A 22,007-nucleotide genomic window follows, 5' to 3' on the forward strand; every position below is an offset into this window, starting at 1 on the left:
AGGAGAACATGAAGATCATTCTCTCACAAAACCAAGAAGGTGGTCAATGGTAAGTGTTCTAATATTTTATTTTTACCTTTATGAAAAATATATCATTAAAATAATTTTATTTGAATTTCTAATATCTATGTATGTTTTAATTTTCAGGTGGAATGACAAGTCTGTAAAATCACATATCAATTGGTCGTTGACTAATAACATCTCAGATGACGAGTACTTCACCAAATGGAGTGAGGCGAGCCATGCACAGCGCATGAATATGTGGACTTGGTTTAGGGTAATTTGAAAGTTACCTATTATTTACTTTACGTTAATAATTTTTTATTTTTTTTGTAATTAAAGTCATCTTTTCTATTACTAATTACACACTTGTTTTTGAAATAGAAACATATGAAGTCCGTCGAAGAAAACCATGACACTAAGCATGAATGGCAAAAGGTGGTTACGAAGCGGATTACCAAGCTTCTTAATGGACTCAAATATTCAAAGAAAAAGCCCGATTGGGTCCCCGGCACTTGGTGGGAGAATCTCATGGTTAGAGAAGAAAAAAATCATGAATTTGCCAAAATTTCTAAAATAAACACGACAAATAGAAAGCCGGGAGCTAAAGACGGGAAAACATTAGGCACCGACACTCTAGGCCGTAAGAGTTGCTCCGATGCTTTCAAGGAATTGGTAAGTATTGTATTTATTATTTTCACAAATTGGTTAGAATTACTAATTGCCGAATATAATCAATTTATGTTTTTATGCTACTAGCTTTTAGGGTGAGTCGGCCACACCCTACAAGTTATTTGAGAAGACCAAGAAAAACAAGAAGGGCGAGTGAGTTAATCCTCGAGCTGCTAAGACCGACGTAAGTTAATATTTATTGTATTTCTCTCATTCTTAATGTTAATATTTAGATATTTATTATACTTTCCTCATTTTAAAATATAATATTATTTTTTTCTTATTTGTTGTTCTTTTAGGCCACTTACAAGGAAGAGATGAGTCGACTAACGCCCACTGGAGAGGCTCTAGATGAGTACCGTTCATACTACACCCTGTCGATGTCTTTGACAATCGTGGGAGGATATTCGAGAACGTAGATGTAGGGGTCGAAGTGTGGTTTGAACCTCCATGGCTCCATGTAACAAAGGTGCTCGTCGATCGTTCTCTTACGCTCCTGGCATGGTTTCTCAAATTGCCACCCAAATGAATAATGAACGAGCCGCACGACTAACTCTTGAGGAACAAATGTGCACCACTCAAGAAACATTCCGTCTCCAAGCTGAGCAGATGGCAGCCATGCTAAAAGCTTTGGCTCAGATGCAGCAATCTCAACCCCCTCCCTCGTGCTCAGGTTCCCCTCCCCCTTTCGTAGAGACGATTATGCGGATGACGGGCATGGCTTTGGAGGTAGTGATCAAGTTGACCCTCTAGGTAATTATTAGTATCTTCGTCTATGTTATTATGTTAGTCTTTATCTTATGTTAGTACGTTAAGGCTTTATCTTAGGATAGAAACTATGATTGTGGCTTAATATTTTAGTTGGTATGTAAAAGACATTGTTTTATGAGACGTTGTACAAATTTGACCAAATTTTCTATGTAACAACTTCGTTCTTCCAATCGTGTTCGGTTTTCTATCGATAATTTCGTTGTCTACTCTTGATTCCCGCTCTTGCGGTCGACATGAAAATGGATTCCCGCTTGGCGGTCGACGGTTGTATATGATTTTTTGCAGGTTTGGTTGTATTCGTTTGGTATAAAACAATGCAAATTCGGCATTGTGGCTGGGGAGCAAGCTGGGGTTTCCAGCCACTGCCTTGGCTTGAAGAGGCTAGGCGGTAATAGTTTTTTTGATGCTGAGGAAGGGGTTAAAGATGGAGAGACCTGTTAAAATGATGAGACCTATAGTTAGAGGATGATGAACTTCATAGTGAGCATGAGTCTAATGATGAGGTAATCACTTATCCTATTTTTAACCCAAATATTGACTTCAACATATCCATAAAACTTAGTTTGGGTTTGAAATTTCCTAGTGTAGTTGTGTTTGGAAAAGCATTGAGGTATCATGTTGTGGAAAATGACTATGATTTACAACTTTTTTTTTCATAATGGGAGTAAAAGAATAAGTTTGTATTGTAAACAAAGATGTTTAATGATTTTTTTTTTTTGACAACGATAAGGAGAATAGCTTACAAAGATGTTTAATGATGAGGTAATCACTTACCCTATTTTTAATCCAAATATTGACTTCAATAGATCCATAAAACTTAGTTTGGGTTTGAAATTTCCTAGTGTAGTTGTGTTTGGAAAGGCATTGAGGTATGATGTTGTGGAAAATGACTATGATTTACAACTTTTTTTTTTTTTCCCATAATGGGAGTAAAAGAATAAGTTTGTAATGTAAACAAAGATGTATATGTTCTTGAGTTAAAGGTAGGACCACGTTTGGGGATGTACATGTGGTGCCACTAAGAAATGTACCTTTAAAATTCATGCCAAGAAACTTAAGGAAGAATAGACATTCCTGCACTAAAACTAAATGCTTTGAGAATTGTTATCTAAATGGTACGAATTGGACACTCAGACTGACTGTTATTTTGTGACTAAAACAAGAATCAAGACCGAGATATGACTTGAACGAAACACACGACCTATGTCGAGGCTCCCAAAGACACAAAGAAAGGACACTACTCTAAGCCTCCAGCACTTAGCAAAGAGGAGCTTCTCAAGTACACAACTAAGAGAAACTGTGGAGAAACTAGGTTTCACTCTTTTAATTAAACTCAAATCTCTCTATTACAATGATAGATGTTTGGTTTCTATAGGGTCCAAGGCTTTGATCTTAACCGCTCAATGGTGCATCTAAGTATAGGATGGCTCACAAAAGTACAAGTACAACGGCCTAAAGTTCTTACACAAATAGAAAATAAGAGGCTAAAAACAATAAAACATAAAGTAGGATTCAATAAGACAATCTTCCTTGTTTGCTTGTTCTTGCTTTATTGAATAAAAGGTAGACTTTCTTGCCGAGATTTCTGAGCCAAACTGAAGTAGAAAGTGATAAGCACATAATTCATCTATATTTTAGATCAAAACGTCTTGCTTGTGACGCTAATCCCGTCACAAGCTGAAGACCTCTCACAAAAAAGGGAGAGGGGTTAAGGTGGGGCACACCCATGTGCTTCCCCACTCACCTTTCATGAGTATTTTGTGAGAGGAAATGGTATCCGTCACAAGCTTGACGGATATCGCCGTCTTCAATGGGATTTTGTGATTTTAAATACTTATTCCCCGTAATTTTATAATTTCGGGCAATTTTAGTATGAATTTTAATATATTTCTTCCTTTTGTATTTATTACAATTTTTATATTATATTTGCAGAAAGGGAGTATTTAATTCTAAAATATGCCGATGAGCTAAGCGGATTCACAAAATCTCATTTGTGACGGCACGTATCCGTCACTTGGAGTGACGGTGTCAAGAAACCATCTCAACCAAAAGCTTAAGCTGATGGTTGAAGTTCCTTGATTCGTTTTATATTCTAACACTCCCCCTCACACGAAGGCCCTTTTTTTCTTTTTTGGGCTTGAAGTGTGGGTGCAGGCGGGATTCCCTGGCCTGTTCTGATTATCCACTTTAAAATAGAGGGGGTGAGATTCGAACCCGTGACCTTTTGGTCACCAGGCTCTGATACCATGTCAAGAAACCATCTCAACCAAAAGCTTAGAGTATGGTTTAGGTTACGACGGCTACCGTCTAGGGTTTAGAGTATGGTCGTCTATTATATATATCGTCATGTATTCTCATGAGATCCAAAACCAATAATACATCTCTTATTATGCAATATTATTCCCTTCTAAATCTTAACATGGTATCAGAGCCTCGTTCTTGAGGTCTCTATAAACCGCTTCCGCATTCTTACCGGTGGGTGGCCGGAAATTTACACCCACCGGTAGGATTTTCAACCACAAATAGTAATTTCTATTTAAAAAAAAAAAAAAAAAAAAAAAAAAAAAATTCGTCCACTGATGGTGATGGCAATTTGATAAAATACCATTGAAGTTATCCATTGAAGTTATCAATGATATGCTTTCTGTGACATTCAAATGGATATGTTTCCGTTTGATCGAAATTTGTCATTCCCAGATTTCTTTTTGCTGAAAAAAAAAGCTTCTAATAATGTTTTTATCCTTTTATCGAGATTGCTCTAAAAGAAAATTTTCGATTTTTTATCAAGGTGGTACAAAAGAAAAGAAAAACTGGCGAGTTACGCAAGAAAATTGTCTGGCGAGACCAATACGCACTGAAAAAAAACTGGCGAGTTACGCACTGAAAAAACTGGCGAGTTACGCAATGAAAAGTGTCTGGCGAGTCCTATACGCAATGAAAATTGTCTGGCGAGTCCTATACGCAATGAAAATTGTCTGGCGAGTCCTATACGCACCCCTTACCACCCTGTGAAGATGAGAAGATTTTCCGAAGAGAGATCGAGATGAAGACGTTTTTTAATTGATTATGGTTTTATTGTAATTCTTGCCTTTACGATTGCGGGAGGGTATTAGGATATTAGGCCCATTAGGCCCGACTATTATTAGGTTTAGGTTACGACGGCTACCGTCTAGGGTTTAGATTATGGTCGTCTATTATATATATCGTCATTTATTCTCATGAGATCCAAAACCAATAATACATCTCTTATTATGCAATACTATTCCCTTCTAAATCTTAACAGACGGATACCATTTTATCTCACAAATGACCCAAATAGAGGAGAGAGGGAAGCACATGGAGGTGCCCCCACCTTGTCCCCCCTATTCGTTTTATGAGTGACATTATCCGTCACTTGCTCCGACCCGTCTTCAGCAAGACTAATTGAAGCGGATTAAGAAGGTGTTCTACTTTGAAAGCCCGAATGTTCAAGAAACCGAAATAGAGTACTCCGTATTTGAAGATTTGGCCGAGACACAAATTGAAGCCAACAATGGTGAATGCTATGGTGGGCCGTAACTCCTTGTGACTAGGGGACTAGGCTACATTTTGCGTTTTCTTTTAAACAAGAATCTCAACCCAAGAGAATAACATGAATTGGCTGGCACTAGGAACTAGAGCTGGCCAACAGCACTGGCCGACCCGGCCCGGACCCGGCCAGTTATTTTATGCAACTTGGCCCGGCCTGGCTTGGCCCGGCCTGGCCTTAACCCGCCGTTAACCCTGGCTGGCCAGGGTCCTGAAATTCGAGCCCGACCCAGCCTTGGCCCGCCATTTTAGCGAAACAAATTTTAAAAATAAAATAAAATGGTAAGGCTCGCCAGCCCGGCCCGCCCTTAGCCCGCCTCTGGTCCTGGCCCGGGTCAAGCATATCCCAGCCCGGCCCGGCCAAACCCAACCCTTCCCCCTGGCCTGGTTCGGGTTTGACCAGGAGAGCCCGGCCCGCCCCCTGGCCAGCCCGGCCCGAGTACAGGTCTACTTGGAACTCCAACTGTACTCCAACACATTAAACTGAATTACATAGAAAGCATTATTACACTAACCTAATTTTTCATAATCAATTCAAACTAACACAAAGACCAAAGCGTTGCAAATTGGCAACAATTTGAGAGGTCCCGGGTTCGACTCCCTACACGAGAGTGCTGCGGTTACCTCTCATCTTAAGGGATGTTTTACCTGGCACAAGTGGTTTGTACTTTGTAGGGTATTGCATGTGCCCGGGAAATTAAACCCCTAGTCATCAAAAAAAAAAAAAAAAGAGGCTACAATGACTCTGTTCTTTTTATTCTAGGATCCTTCTGCAATTCAAGTATTCAACCAATTCTTCCATCAATTCCTTAAACTTCTCCTCAGCAACCTCTTTTGCAATTTATTCAAGCTCTTTCCTTGTTTGACGAACATCACTTTCGAGACTTCTACTTTTGATCAACAAGTCGTTGATGATGTTCCGTTGCCACTCCGTCATATCTTCATCAACCCACATAAATAATTCACATCCGTGCATAATTCAATCAGGGTTATTGTTGAATTAACAAGTGAAAAACTAACAAGAGCCCATTACAGCACTTGAACAATTTGCATAAGAATCATAGCAGGGTTTTTGCTAAAAAAAAAAATACACATTCATTTTCTATATAATTAGAAATAATAATGTTGTACAAGAAGCGAAAGTGAACAACACACACTAGAATACACACAAATGCATTTACAAATGAGAAATGTCAATAACAACATCAAAAGAATGTTATCTTCTACGAGCAGCGAGTACTATTTAGATTTACTGATAAATACACTGGAATTCTTGAAGAATGCTATGTTCTTTTTCGGTTAACTGATGAAAACCCCTTGGAATACCAGACGAATTAGAACGGGCTGACGGAGCGAGCCAACTTTAACATGATTTCAGGCACCAAACGTTTTCTAGGCGGGGCAATTGCGTCCTTGGCAAGCGCTTCCTCATACCAGCATGAATTATGGAAACTAAATCTTCAAACATCTGATCATTGTCTCCTCTCATCGGATCCTGAAAAGTCAAGTGTATCTATTCATAACTCATACTATATGATTATAACCAACAGTATCCCAACGACTTGAGGCTTTCCGCAAATTGTAGCAAGAGGGGCGGGGGTCGATTGTACGCACTCAAGATACAAAATTAAAAATCATAGAATTTTCTCTCCATCACCGTGATAAAAATCATGATGGCTCTAGGATCACACGTAGCCATATCAATAATCACATCCATCGAACAAGTTTTCTTTTTTCTTATTATTCTTTTGCTGTGGGGCTCAGTGAAATGCATTGGATTTAGCATTAATTTTTGAGGGTGCCATATATTTTAAAGAGGAGTACTTGAGTTATTATAAATTCAAAAAGAAAGACGAGAGGACAGAATAGAGCAATTATATGAACGAGTGAAGGATGGATGCATATGAATACCTGTTAAACAGGGAGAAACTTATACACTTTGCAAGTAGCTGGAAGCTTGAATGAGAGGGTAGGTAGGGGAACTAGTTTTACGGTTGCATCACTTTGCTCAACTCTGAACTTGCGAAAGACAATTTCGCACGGATCAGCGGTCTCAGGAAGAGGCGAAGGGTCATATATTGGTGTCCAAACAGCGAAGCACAAAATCTTGTTGCCCAAAGAGAACATATCATCAAAATACATTGTTATCTGATTCATATCAAGACCATCGTCAAAACTTTTTTCCCAGTAGACTTTCAACCATGCTCCACTTGCTAAATCAAAAGCACGAAGAACAGAAGGAAATTTATGGCTATGAAAGTATATAACGTTATCGACAACAGCAGCAACATGTGTCCAACCTTGGGCATCAACAGAGATGGATTCCCATTCTCCACCACTAGAATTGTCTTTAGGTATGAAAGCATAAATGGTAGGCGATGGAAGCTGACCATCTGACAAGCGCATAAGAACGCGACCGTTGGAAGGGTCTGGGAGCGCATAAGGAGATATTTTACAGCCAACAAGGTGAGAAGGTGGAAATAGATGTTTCCACTGGCCAACAGCAGGATCAAGAACCTCAGGTACAAGGTATTCATCTCCAAAGACGTATATTTTGTCAAAAAGGGTAGTACATGAAGGGTAAATGCGATTCTCGGCTGGAATTGGAGCTGGGTACCACTCCTCCGTGTTAGATTGATCAAAACTCAACTGAAGACAAGAACCGCCAAAGAACACTTTCTTGTGGTACAAGGGTTGGAATAATTTCAACTTTTCAGATTCAGATTCAGATATATGACGTGCACCGCCGAAGACATAGATGAAATCATCCACAGCCACCATAGAACTCGGTGCAGCATATTGGAGCAGTGAAGGTGCGTAATGCAGATGTATTTCATTGGTCTTTAGATCTACCAAGTGAAATTCAGTACGACTACAGGGTCTCTGTTGTTCTAACCGACTTAATTGATAGTATTCAGGTAATGGATGGTATTGTTCACTTCCTAGTGAGTGTACTAGTATCTTTTCCTTCACTCTTTCAGGCTTTTCAACTCTACAGGAGCTACCAACACTTTTCTGTTTCATCACTCCTTCCATTCTTTCACCTCGCTTATATCTTTAATATCCGAGAAGTCTCCCTGCACACGCACATGCACATTCGGATACCCTAATCAAACACTTATGAAATCTGCAGCACCTCCCAAAGCAAATACTCCTACTAATATAGTCGGACACCTATGACACCTCGACGCACTTCACTAATAGCCGTATTCTACACGTGTAAGACACGCCACCCGTGTCGGAAAGTTGGGGTAACACAAAATACAGATACCATTACGAACCAATTTATATAAATGGGCGCGAGTTGATTGTAATTTAGGGTAGCGACAAAGATTGTAATCCCACAGGCCACAACGGATCCGTTCTTGGACCGGAATTATTATTTTATTATTTTATTTTATTCTTATAATATTAGTTAAAAATACATTGAATGCCTACATAATCCGGTTCAATCGATGCAGATTTATGAACCGGAGTTTGAAAAATTGGGTATGTAAAATTACTTCTGGTCCGGTCTTGGACTGGAACTTTTCAGGTCCGGTCACGGTTCAGAATTTTTTTAATTCGGTCCGATTTCAGTCCGAGATTTTTGACGATTTCGATTCCGGTCCGGTTGTGGACCCGTGCCCAGCCCTAAGTCATGCATATGGAAAATGACGTCAAATGCAAACTCATAAAGCCGTTAGAGACTTACGTATTATCATCAATATTATCCTTAGTTTTAACACTTTTCAACGTTGACTTTCTATTAACTTTTATTATTTCTTTATTACTCAAATCATCTCAGATCAACTCAAACTTATACTGTACAACGCATATGAGCAACTCATTGGATAGTTACCTTTAAAAGTGTGGTCAAAACTCAACTTAAGACTTTCTTAATACCCATGGTACATTACTAAGAGTCTTGAGTGTGAGTCTTATCTCAAAACTACCAATAATCATACATAAATGTCAAGACTTTGCAATATCAGTTTTCACTAATTTTTATTATTTCTTTATTTTTCAGACTTAACTCAGACTTTATACATTACAGTTAAACCTACCTCAGACTCTACTTTTTCACTTTTTTTTCACTTTAGTTGAAAAAATGTAGGGTTTAAGAAAAAAGAAAAGGTCAAGACTCATGAAAAAAGAAAAAAAATTTAGTTATTATAAATTCAAAAAGAAAGACGAGAGGACAGAATAGAGCAATTATAAGAACGAGTGAAGGATAGATGCATATGAATACCTGTTAAACAGGGAGAAACTCATACACTTCGCGAGTGGCTGGAAGCTTGAATGAGAGGGTACCTAGGGCAACTAGGTTTACAGTTGCATCACTTTGCTCAACTCTGAACTTGCGAAAGACAATTTCCCTTGTATCAGGGGAGTCACAAATTGGTGTCCAAACAGCCAAGCACAAAATCTTGTTGCCTAAAGGGAGCATAGCATCAAAATGCATTCTTATCTGATTCATATCAAGACCATCGTCAAAACTTGTTTCCCAGTAGACTTTCAACCATGCTCCACTTGCTAAATCAAAAGCACGAAGAACAGAAGGAAATTTATGGCTATGAAAGTATATAACGTTATCAACAACAGCAGCAACATGTGCCCAATCTTCGGCATCAACGGGGATGGGTTTCCAATCTCCACCACTAGAATTGTCTTTATTAACCACCTTGCCTCCCAAGCAATCCCAATATCTCCATATAATACTTTACCTATAAACAAAAGATTATGATCTTGTAAATATAAGCAATTAGGAAAGTGTATATTCATATCTTTGCATATAGCTCTCTTTGTAAATCCTATAAATACTCCCAATGTATCATTGTATCAGTAATGCAATTAACCTACAATTCAATAATCTTATAGTCTTTAGGTATGAAAGCATAAATGGTAGGCGATGGAAGCTGGCCATCTGACAAGCGCATAAGAACGCGACCGTTGGAAGGGTCTGGGAGCGCATAAGGAGATATTTTACAGCCAGCAAGCTGAGAAGGTGGAAATAGTCGTTTCCACTGGCCAACAGTAGGATCAAGAACCTCAGGTACAAGGTATTCATCTCCAAAGACGTATATCTTGTCAAAAAGGGTAGTGCATGCAGGGTAAATGCGATTCTCGGCTGGAACTGGAGCTGGGTACCACTCCCCCGTGTTAGATTGATCAAAACTCAACTGAAGACAAGAACCGCCAAAGAAGACTTTCTTTTGGTACAAGGGTTGGAATAATTCCAATCCCAAGGGTTGGAATAATTCAGTTATACAACGTGTACCACCAAAGACATAGATGAAATCATCGACAGCCACCATAGAACTCGGTACAGCATATTGGAGCAGTGACGGTGCACAATTAAGTTGTATTTCATTGGTCTTTAGATCTACCAAGTGAAATTCTGTCTGACTACAGGGTCTCTGTCGTTCAAACCGAGTTAATTGATAGTATTCATGTAATTGATAGTATCGTTCACTTCCTAGTGACTGTACTAGTATCTTTTCCTTCATCAGTCCTTCCATTCTTTTACCTCGCTTATCTTTAATATCCGAGAAGTCTCCCTGCACATGCACATTCACATTCGGATAGCCTAATCAAACACTTATCAAATCCGCAGCACCTCCTAAAATCAAATACTCCCATTCCTATTGCGCTCAGCTTTTCTTTGGAACGATTAACAAGGGAGAGAGTCCGTATATACAACACAACTACAAATAGCTTACGTTACTCAGACACTTCACTTAGCTTCCGTGTCGCTTGTCTAACACTCGGCCGACTTTACTTTAGACCAAAAATTGAAAAATTCACCCAAAATAGCGGTATCCGACACTTGACAGCAAAAACCACAAGATACAATCATACAGATACCATTACGAACCGATTTATATAAATGGAGCGAATATATAATACGAGTAACACATAGATTTAAACAGAAATCCAATTAAAAAACTATAAAATCAAGGAAAAGTATAAACCCAGCAAATTAAAAGAGGAATTAGGGTTTGTCATTGAACAAATCATACGAAGGCTAAATCATTAATCGATAAATTCGAATTTGGCAAATAAATTGAAACGATGTTAATTGAATTGAAGAATAACTTACAATTGCAATCGCGTCGAGAAATCTAAGGGAAAATTGATTGTAATTTACGCGGGAAGATTGTAATGCCACGACGGTCGATGTCGCCCTTTTAATTAACTTTAGGCTTTTTTCCTTTCGAACTCATGGGGCCGTATCTTCAGAATTTAAGAAATGGGTTGGCTTTTAGTCAGAAATCAGAATCTTCACCGAAAACTGAAAAAAAAAAAAAAAAAAAAAAAAAAAAAAAAACAACGGACATATCGTCTTAATTTAAAACGGGTTAAATAGGTTATAATAAAATAAGGGTTTTTATCGCGCAATGAATTGAAATATCAGAATCGAATTGGAAATAAATCACAAATTAATGTCTGGAATTCTCGCCGCCTCACAGTTTTTCTTTTTGGAATTCATGGCTAAAGTTGGGTGTGAAACTTGAGAACTTAAGAAGTGAGATGGCCACTAAAAAAATGAACTTGAGAAGTAAGAATTAAAATTTGAGCATTTAATGATGTCAATTAAGGCTGTGAAAATTAACAAAATTATTGTTTATTTATTTATTTATTTTGTTAAGAGTGTGATAGTCTTCTTATCAATTGAATTTCTTTTATAGATGAAATTTATTGAATTGATTTCATAATTATAGAATATAAAATTTTTGACATTAAAGTATGATTATGAAATGAAATAATGTTTGGGAGATGAAGATTTACATAATATAAGTGATTGGTATATTGATTACTATTTTGCTTTTTCAGGTTCTTATTCACTTTTTTTTAATAGGTCAAATGTCAAATCCACATTATATCATTTAATTCAAAATATTAAAGAGTTAGATCAGATATAGGAAAGCGTGAATGATTCCCTGCCTTGTTAATGAACACAACTAATTTTTGGGTTTGGTTTTAGGGTTCACGCAATCACGCGACTCCATAAACACTAAGATATTTATTCATTATAGTTAGGATCTTCATCCTCAATTGTATCTGTTTTGAATGCATACATCATATACCATATTTGGTCTAACTTTTCAAGGTGTATTTTGGCCAAAAAGTACAAATTGGACAAACACATAATTATCCAAAAAATTAAAAATAGCTTCTTAAAGGCTCAGTAACCATCATTTTTCTCTTAAAAGTAGAAGTATCAATTTGGTACTTATAACTTTTAAAAGGGTTTTTCAATGAGATACCCCTTAACTATTCGCTTTTCCACGGTGTACCTTTGCGTTTTCCAATTCATCGCTTGTGCCCTTAAATTATATCACTTACCACTAACCGTGCCCATGTGAGTTTACTCCGTTAATTTTTGACGTTAAACGAGTATGTGGCACGGCTGAGTTGGATTTATTTTCTTGATTGTGCTATGTTTGACTTGTACACCTCTTCAATTAACGATAGTAAAAAAACCCACCCTTTTTCAACCTCATGTTCACACTAATCGAACGTCATTACTCCTCCAAACAAACTGCTCACCTCGAGCTATAGAAATGCCTTAACTTCCACCCTTCATCAACCTCAAGTCCCCCTTCTTCTTCATCCGTGGACCACCAGAAAAAATTCTATTCAAACCCATCAGGGCCGTCTCAAGAAAACTGGAGGCTCGGTGCAAAAAAAATATGAGGCCTCAAATTTTACTGATGGGGCATATTCTGCACCGCTGACCAAGTCAACATATTGAGCAAGGTCAAAGATATCCACAGCAAAGTCAACGACTTAGACAGTCTAGCCGATGCAGCCCATCGGCCTGTCACCTGGGTCTCGGCATGGCAACCAGCTAGCCGGGGCACATATCCGCGTACTCACATCCATGGACCCTCGGCCGGCCTGCCATAGGTCCATCGGCCGAGGGTAGAACGGTCTTTCCACCTGCTAGCCACTTGGCCACTACGTGACAAAAGGTGAAAGTCTATAAATACTCCTCAACCTTCATTGAGGAAAGGATCCATAATTTAACCTAATAACCACTATTCATCTGGTAATATCTTCCTTATCTCTCTACAATATACATTTAGCCAAGTAACAACAACTTACCTCTCTAAGTTTACTGACTTGAGCGTCGGAGTGAGTACGCTCGGCCAAAGCCGAGCCCTCAGTTTGTTCATCGTTTCAGGAGACCGCAAGGAGGATTCAAGCAAAGACATCATTCTACGAGCCACGAGTGGTAACAAATATCTGCTCTGGAATTACGCCCGGAACAATTGGCGCCGTCTGTGGGGAAGACACTAGAAGCTAGTCACATTCATTCCCAAACAAAAGAAAAAACAACACAAAAAACCCACCCAAAAAGCTAAGAAGATGTCGAAACAACAAGAGGTAGTCGTGACCGACGAAACCGCACTCTACCAAGATGATACTTTCCACAATTCTGGAGTCGTGCAGCCCTCCACCGGCGGAGTAATTCAACCGGAATTCGGGATGCCGATAATACTGACACGCGCGCCGCCACAACCAGGTCACCATCATGGGACATGTGGTTGACACAAAGAAATCGAAGATGCTCCTGGACCTGGTGGGAGTACGCCACTCACATGTCACGCCGACAAGAGCGGCGGAAATCGTCCAGAGACCGGGGCCCAAAACGTGACTCGAGAAATTTGAACGGAGCACTAGGAGAGGCCGACCCCGCCAAGACGCCGGAGGAGCCCAGAGTGCTAGTGGTGGACCGAGCCCTCCCGTACTCACGGGAGGACACGGCGTCGCCGCCGGCAAAGACGACGAGGCCTCGCCTCGTAGAAGTTGGGAGAAGTCCGACTCGGCAGAGTCGGAGAAGAAGCCCGAGTCGGAGAAGGAGTCCTTCCCGCTACGAGGAGAGGAGCCGGACTAGGAATGCGAGGAGCCGATCGCCGCGTGTCATTCGACACGTGGTCAGACAGCCCCTCAATGCCTATGTCCTTGAAACCGCCGTGCCAACCAAGCTGAAGTTGCCGGCGTTCACATACGAAGGGGATAGCGACCCCACCGACCATTCCGAGGCCTTCGAGTCGTACATGTCGGTGTGGGAGCAACCCGATGAAGTTTGGTGCCGAGTCTTCCCAACGACCTTGCATGGGATGGCTCAAAGTTGGTACAAGGGGTTGCCCGACGGCTCGGTATATTGCTACGCCGACCTAAGGGACGCCTTTTTAGCCCAGTACTCTTGCAACAAGAGGAGGGCCGTGGAGACGTCGGACCTCCTGACTATCAAACAGGAGGGGGGCGAGTCTCTACGGAGCTATGTGAAGAGGTTCGACGGAAAGGTCCAGCAGATTCGGGAGATTAATCCCGAGCCGGCGCCTTCAGATCGATGAAAGGCCTCCCAAGGGGAGACTTAAAAATGAGCTCATCAAGTACGGGGCCGGGTTTGACGCGCCAGAAGATGGCCGACCGCGCCATCAAGGTAGAAGACTATCACAAGACCTGGGTAGGCCCCAACGAGGCCGAGCCCTCAGAAAAGAAGAGCCGCCGGGAGGACAACCCGGATGAAAGACGCCGTGACAACAACGGGTCACGGTCCGATGAGAGACGCCGTGACAATAATAGGTCACGGTCTGACAGGTCTGCCAGGAAACAGGACTCGACGGGCGCCGGGGGGAGTTCGGGAACGTTTTACCAAAGGCATTACAGTGATAAAACCCCTCTGGTCGTATCGGCCGCCGAGGTCTTCGCCCTGAGCAAAAACGAAGGCCAGAAGTGGGAACGGCCCCCCAAGCCAAAAGGAGACGGTGACACGAGCCAGTACTGCGAGTACCACGGCCACACCGGTCACCCATCGACAACTGCACGCATCGAAGAATGCCATTGAAGAGCTGATCCGGAAGGGGAGCCTCGGCAAGTATGTTGCCAAAGGCCAAAAGACCGACGCCGGCAGTTCAGATAAGAAATCCGTCTTCGAACGGATAGGAGTGATCCATGTTGTCATCGGGGGCAACGAGAACAGAGGGTCCGCTCATGGGCACAAACGGCACCTGAACGAGCTATACCAGGCCATCAACTTTGTGCCCAACACAGCGATCCCCGCTTCCAACATCCCCGATATGACTATTGGAAGGAAAGACTACGAGGGAGTCATCGCCCCTCACAGCGACCCACTTGTGGTCAATTTGGACATATCCAACCACTTGGTCAAGAGGTGCCTGATTGACACTGGCGCCTACACGAACATCATGTTCAGGGAATGCTTCCTCAACCTCGGTCTGAAAGACAAAGACTTGAGCCCCTGCACCAATCCACTGTACAGCTTCTCTGGGGCCGGCCTGGTACCCCTGGGGTCAATCAGGCTGCCAGTGATGTTCGGCGAAGGGAATGCGGCTAAGAATGTCCTAGCTGAGTTCGTGGTCATTAATGGCTCGTCCGCCTATAACGTTCTCATAGGTCGAGTCACCCTGAGCGAGGCCGACGCAGTGATGTCCATCCGTGCCCTGACACTGATGTATGTCTCGGACCGGGGGGAAGCGCATAAGCTCGTCTCCAAGGACGAGAAGGACGAGGTGGTCAACGTCCAGATATCTGCCAGAGGATGCAACATGCAATCCCTTAAAGTGGCAAAGCAGTCAGAGAGGGGGAAAAGCCCATCCTTACAACAGGAGGGCGACCTCATGGATGCGACTGACGGCTGACGGGGAAGGTGCGCCTTTAATGAGGCATTAGGACACTGGTAATCTCGGGAAGACCTTGTATAGCGGCGGAGGTGTCCAAAACAGTTGTGGGCACCCCGACGCATGTTTATATCTAATGAAAAATCGACCACGTCTTCCATCAAAATGTTCATTTTTCCCATAGTCACTAGCAGCAAGAAGACGCCGGCTCACACTGTCATACCGACAAGAGCGGCAGTCTCCATCAGCAAGAAGACGCCGGCTCACACTGTCATACCGACAAGAGCGGCAGTCTCTATCAGCAATAAGACGCCGGCTCACACTGTCATACCGACAAGAGCGGCAGTCTCTATCAGCAAGAAGACGCCGGCTCACACTGTCATACCGACAAGAACGGCAGTCTCTATCAGCAAGAAGACGCCGGCTCACACTGTCATACCGACAAGAGCGGCAGTCTCCATCAGTAAGCAGACGCCGGCTCACACTGTCATACCGACAAGAGCGGCAATCTCTATCAGCAAGAAGACGCCGCTCACACTTTGTCATACCGACAAGAGCGGCAAGTCACCATCAAGAAATAAGCGCCGTCGCAGTCACCCCAAGTAGTAGACGCTACGGCAGTCACTCCAAGTGGTAGACGCCACGTTAGACGCTATCAAGAAGCAGACGCCGGCTCACACTGTCATACCGACAAGAGCGGCAGTCTCCATCAGTAAGCAGACGCCGGCTCACACTGTCATACCGACAAGAGCGGCAGTCTCTATCAGCAAGAAGACGCCGGCTCACACTGTCATACCGACAAGAGCGGCAGTCACCATCAAGAAATAAGCGCCGTCGCAGTCACCCCAAGTAGTAGACGCTACGGCAGTCACTCCAAGTGGTAGACGCCACGTTAGACGCTATCAAGAAGCAGACGCCGGCTCACACTGTCATACCGACAAGAGCGGCGATCTCCATCGATAGCGACGCGGCTCACATTTGTCATACCGACAAGAGCGGCAGTCTCTATCGCGAGAGACGCAAGCACACACCGCCATACCGACAAGAGCGGCAGTCACCATCAAGAAATAAGCGCCGTCGCAGTCACCCCAAGTAGTAGACGCTACGGCAGTCACTCCAAGTGGTAGACGCCACGTTAGACGCTATCAAGAAGCAGACGTCGGCTCACACTGTCATACCGACAAGAGCGGCAGTCTCCATCAGTAAGCAGACGCCGGCTCACACTGTCATACCGACAAGAGCGGCAGTCACCATCAAGAAATAAGCGCCGTCGCAGTCACCCCAAGTAGTAGACGCTACGGCAGTCACTCCAAGTGATAGACGCCACGTTAGTCGCTATCAAGAAGCAGACGCCGGCTCACACTGTCACACCGCGACAGTCACGGCCAGCGCAGTTTATACTCGCAAAAGCAATCAAAATGCCTTAGAAGCGTTAAACACAGTTGAGATACGCACTCTAAACTGCCTCGGCCAAGCAGAGGCGGAAACAAAAAGAGACGCTCAGTTAATAACGTAAGAAGACAACTCAGACGAAGACGAGAAAAGACCTCGGCCAAGCCAGAGGCAAAGTGAAAACGCTAAATACAGTTGAGACGCTCAACTATTAGCGCAAGAGAAAGAAATGAGGTAAAGACCTCGGCCAAGCCGAAGGCAAAAGAAACGAACTCTTATTAAAAATGATAACAGGTTACAGGTGAGGAGAATACAGACGACGGCCGTCCCCATAGGGATAAGCCAAAACACAACCTACCAAAGTTGTACAAAATACAAGGAAAGAAAAGCAAAAAGTTACAAATATGTCATTTAAAGCGCCAAAAGATGGCAGGGAGGAAGGGCTTAATAATTGGCTCCCGAACAACTGAAGCTATCCGAGACGCCGGGTGAGCCTGGTGACAACCGCCCGTCTCCCTATGCCTGTTGCTGCTTGCCATCAGCAGTGGTAGCCGCATCTTCTTCGATGGGCAACCCAGCAGTTTTCCTAGCAGCCTCAGCTTCAGCAGCCTCAGCCCTAGCCTCGGCAGCATCAGCTGCCCTCATTCTCTCGGCTTCCTCCTTGGCCGCCTTAGCTTTCTCAGCAAGAGCTGCTTTCTCCGCGGCCGCCTCTTTCTCTATCTTCACCCTCACCGCCTCCTTGGCCTTCTCCGCCACGGCCCTCTCCTTAGCTTCGAGCTTGTCGTCAAGCAGCTCGTCAAATTTGCCCCACGGAAAGGAACCATCAAGAGGGAAGAGCTCCCCAATCACTTCCTTGGCAGCTTCTTCGGCCAGATCCCGGAATTCGGCGCACATGTTAGGGAGCATGACGGTTTGGAGCATCTCAATGTCCTCCTCCTTTTGTCTAATGATGGCCTCTTTGCCCCGAATCACCTTCCCCGGATCTGGCGGCCCCGAATTCGTCCCTGCTTTGGAGATAAAGGTCGGCGTGCCTCTGAACAAGGTTACACTTCTCTAGCAGCTTAGCAGCTTCGGCCGCCGCAGCCTCGACCTTGGCTCTCTCAGCAAGGACCTCCTTTTCAGCGTCCTCCCTGAGTTTTCTCTCAGCCAAGAGCGCCTTCTCAGCATCTCCCCTAAGCCTCTGCTCATCGAGGAGATCCAGCTTCGCCGACACGGCTACCTGCTTAATGGCATTACGCTCAAGAACAGATTGAGCCACGGCTTTCTCCTGCTCTATGATACGAGCACCGGTCAGCTCGTTCCACCTCGCCAGCTCCTGGATCAGCTTCGTGCCTTCCACTATAAGCTGGGAGACGGAATCCTTCTGGGATGAAGAGACAGTGGTGACATTTTGATCACCAGCCTGCAGCTGGGAGAGAGAAGCCTTCTGGGATGAAGAGACAATGGTGACGTTTTGATCACCAGCCTGCAGCTGGGAGAGGGAAGCCTTCTGGGATGAAGAGTCAACGGTGACGTCTTGATCACCAGCCTGCACGGGGATCCCCTCCACTTGCTGCCCAATAAGAGCGACGGCCGACAGCGGCTGATCTACAAAATTTAATGAAAGTATCAGTGTCAACACGCATTGACATACCAGAGAGCCTGTCATCAGGAGCACCTAATGAACCGGCTAAATCTGAGCCACAGGATAGATCCGTACCATGCTTGGCCTTCTTGGCCGGAGGACGCATTTCCTTGCCAGCGGTAGAGGCTGTCTCCTTCCTCTTACGGACAAGGGGAGATTCCTCCGCATCGGAGTCCCCCCCATCAGTAATATCAACGATCTCCACCGTCTCCTTCTTAGGGGGGGATGGGAGGTGGAACCGGTGTCGCCGCCGTCGCCGCCAAAGACTCTGTTTTCCGCGTCCGGCGCGCCACACTGCTAACAACCTTCGCCTGGGCCTCCTCCATATTCAAGCCTTTCAGCTGCTGATCCATGAGATCATTCGGCGGCGTCCTGCGGTCATGGGCTAGAGCCTTGGGATGCAAGTTAGCAACGGTTTTATCTTTGTGCAGCCCCATTCTCCGGAGGATATCCTCAGACAGGTCCGGTCCAAAGTGGTCTGCGAAGGAAACAAAGCAAGAGTTAAGTAGAAGAAATAAATCGAAGTTCGAAAAACAGGAACATTGAGAGCGGTGATGGGCCTCACACCGACCCCACTCACCCTGTGCTAGGGCCGGTATGAGGCCGACATGGCAGAGCGGCTCATCCTGAAGAATGATCTGCGTTGGGGGAATCCATCTTTTCGGCACCCCACTCTTGTCCACCTCAAAAAGCCTCATCGCCAGCTTCTCATCCTCCTTGAGAGGGACCTTGCTGGCATCCATCTTAAGCTTTTTCCGGTTGACCCATCTGTCATGCTCCGCCTTAGTCTCACACCGCAAATTAACTTGGTGCTGGAAGGAGCGGGGCAGCGGATAGTCATCCGGCACCTTAACGAACACCCACCGATCTTTCCAGTCCTTGCAAGAAGTAAGTTTGTCAACAGAGACATAACACTGCTCCATTTGCACGCTGTACCATCCGACGCGGCCAGAGATTGATGGCCGGAGATGATGAAGCCGGCGGAATAAATTCACCGTTAGGGCCTCTCCCTTGAAGAGACAAAGCCAGACAAAGCCGACTATGGTCCTCATAGCCAACGGGTGCAGTTGGGCAACGGCAACGTTCATGGCTCTAATGATGGCCATAACGTATTCATTCAGCGGAAACCGGAGCCCGTACTCCAAATGCCGCATGTATACGCCGGTGTAGCCCGGTGGAGGGCAACAGACGGCCTGACCCTCCTCAGGGATAACAATTTTGTATCCCCTGCCAAAGAAGAAATGGCCCTCGAAAAGTGTCTCACCGGAACAACTGGCGAACTTATGGGTCCAAGCACGGTCAAGGCGGACCTTACAGGCGTCGCCGTGATCCATAACGTACTGCCTCCCCTCATTAGGACGAGCCCTTTCACCATCATCACCAAAATCGTCAGCGTCATCATCGACATCATCGTCATCCTCCCATTCCTCCAAAATTTGAGGATCAACTTCAGGAGAAGGAGACCTAGGGCCCCAGACCTTATCAGGATGGCGTCTAGCTTCTCCTCCTCATCAAGACGCGACGGGGAACCCCCCGGCGCAGAAGTGCTAGTCCCGGCGTCAGCAGTAGACATGGTAACAACAATTAGCAAAATAAGAAGTGAGAAAATTTGTTTGTTTACCTTAAAGAAAAACACTCGCCGGATCAAAGACTCTGAAGATTAGAAGAAAAGGAAGCCCTTGAAAGTTTAGAAAGATGAAGATTTTGGAGAAAAATTTGAGAAAATGAAATTGGTGGCCAAATTCACGGAACAACTGCCCTATTTATAGGGGAAAAGCCCAGGAAAAAGGACCAATCAGGGCACAGCCCATGAAACGCCAGCCAATTAGCGAACAGACACGTGTCAGACATGCAACCACGGAATGTCAATCGTTGCAACAGTTGAACGTCAATCAATGCAACAGTGACCAAGCGTCTTCAACACGCCCCTTCATATCTCTTTGCCTATCCATCTTCCTCAACAAATTCCTAAGTATATGCTCTCCGCCGGCCACGTGAACAACCAAGCTAGGAAGCACCGGCCGGGGGCAATAAAAAACAACCGGCACTCTCAACCCTGGTCTCGGCCAGCGTCACTTTCTTTTCCACATCGGATGCCCTTTACGCATCCATGTGGAGGGGGGATATGGTACGGCCTAATAAGAACCAGGCCGAAGTAGAAGAAGCCGATGCATCAGAAGAAGCCAATACAGAAAAATTTTGCAAAATACTTGCGCAGAATATACGCTCAACATACATCGGAGCCCATACCACGGCATAGACTACGCTGGGGGCAAATTGATGGGGCATATTCTGCACCGCTGACCAAGTCAACATATTGAGCAAGGTCAAAGATATCCACAGCAAAGTCAACGACTTAGACAGTCTAGCCGATGCAGCCCATCGGCCTGTCACCTGGGTCTCGGCATGGCAACCAGCTAGCCGGGGCACATATCCGCGTACTCACATCCATGGACCCTCGGCCGGCCTGCCATAGGTCCATCGGCCGAGGGTAGAACGGTCTTTCCACCTGCTAGCCACTTGGCCACTTGGCCACTACGTGACAAAAGGTGAAAGTCTATAAATACTCCTCAACCTTCATTGAGAAAAGGATCCATAATTTAACCTAATAACCACTATTCATCTGGTAATATCTTCCTTATCTCTCTACAATATACATTTAGCCAAGTAACAACAACTTACCTCTCTAAGTTTACTGACTTGAGCGTCGGAGTGAGTACGCTCGGCCAAAGCCGAGCCCTCAGTTTGTTCATCGTTTCAGGAGACCGCAAGGAGGATTCAAGCAAAGACATCATTCTACGAGCCACGAGTGGTAACAAATATCTGCTCTGGAATTACGCCCGGAACATTTACAAAATCAAACGTTTTTTATATAAAATACTAATGTAAACTACAAATTATTTGAAACAACCTAATTGAAGCCGGATTTCAAACTATCGTCGCGACTATTCGTGAACTAAAAACCTCGATTGCTGCAAATGCATTATCATTAAATTCATTAAAATTAAGAAGAAATATTACCTATTTCAATTTCTTTGAAATGCAAGTGTAAAATCTGGGATTTTTGAAGACGATTGAAAATTTAAAACCGACAAAGTTTTGATTCTAGTATATCTAATTGTAAATTTGGAATAAATTTGTGAGGAATTGATGGAATAGTTGTATTTAAATTTTTTTTTTTTAAAAAGTTAAATAGATTTATGGCAAGATTGAAGAGCAAATTGAAGTTTTTTATGGAAGGAAATTATTTTATTTGGAGAGGAGATGATTGAGGATTTGAATGTGCAGTTTGTCAAGCGTGCTCTAACTACATTGTTTTACTTTTTTTTTTCTCAATTAAATGGGTA

The 22,007-nt window shown here is 43.8% G+C and overlaps 1 protein-coding gene across 5 annotated transcripts in view; it reads right to left on the bottom strand.

Annotated features, from left to right (window-relative positions):
* The window catches only part of LOC141598813 (uncharacterized), a 37,765-nt gene extending 26,536 nt beyond the window's left edge, over window positions 1-11,229 (bottom strand). For 2 of the 5 annotated variants that reach the window (XM_074418607.1, XM_074418605.1), the window contains exons 1-2: window positions 11,093-11,229; window positions 6,922-8,087 (exon numbers count right to left, since the gene is read on the bottom strand). In XM_074418607.1, coding sequence (XP_074274708.1) covers window positions 6,925-8,046 — 1,122 coding nt within the window. In that variant the 5' untranslated portion in view covers window positions 8,047-8,087; window positions 11,093-11,229 and the 3' untranslated portion in view covers window positions 6,922-6,924. Of the gene's footprint in view, window positions 1-5,750; window positions 5,950-6,079; window positions 6,506-6,921; window positions 8,088-9,241; window positions 9,660-11,092 lie in introns of those variants that run through there. The other 3 variants (XM_074418606.1, XM_074418603.1, XM_074418604.1) reach the window with 3 other exon arrangements.
* Between the last annotated feature and the right edge of the window lie 10,778 nt (window positions 11,230-22,007).

Source organism: Silene latifolia, chromosome 9 (assembly GCF_048544455.1).
Source record: "Silene latifolia isolate original U9 population chromosome 9, ASM4854445v1, whole genome shotgun sequence".
NCBI lineage: Eukaryota > Viridiplantae > Streptophyta > Magnoliopsida > Caryophyllales > Caryophyllaceae > Silene > Silene latifolia.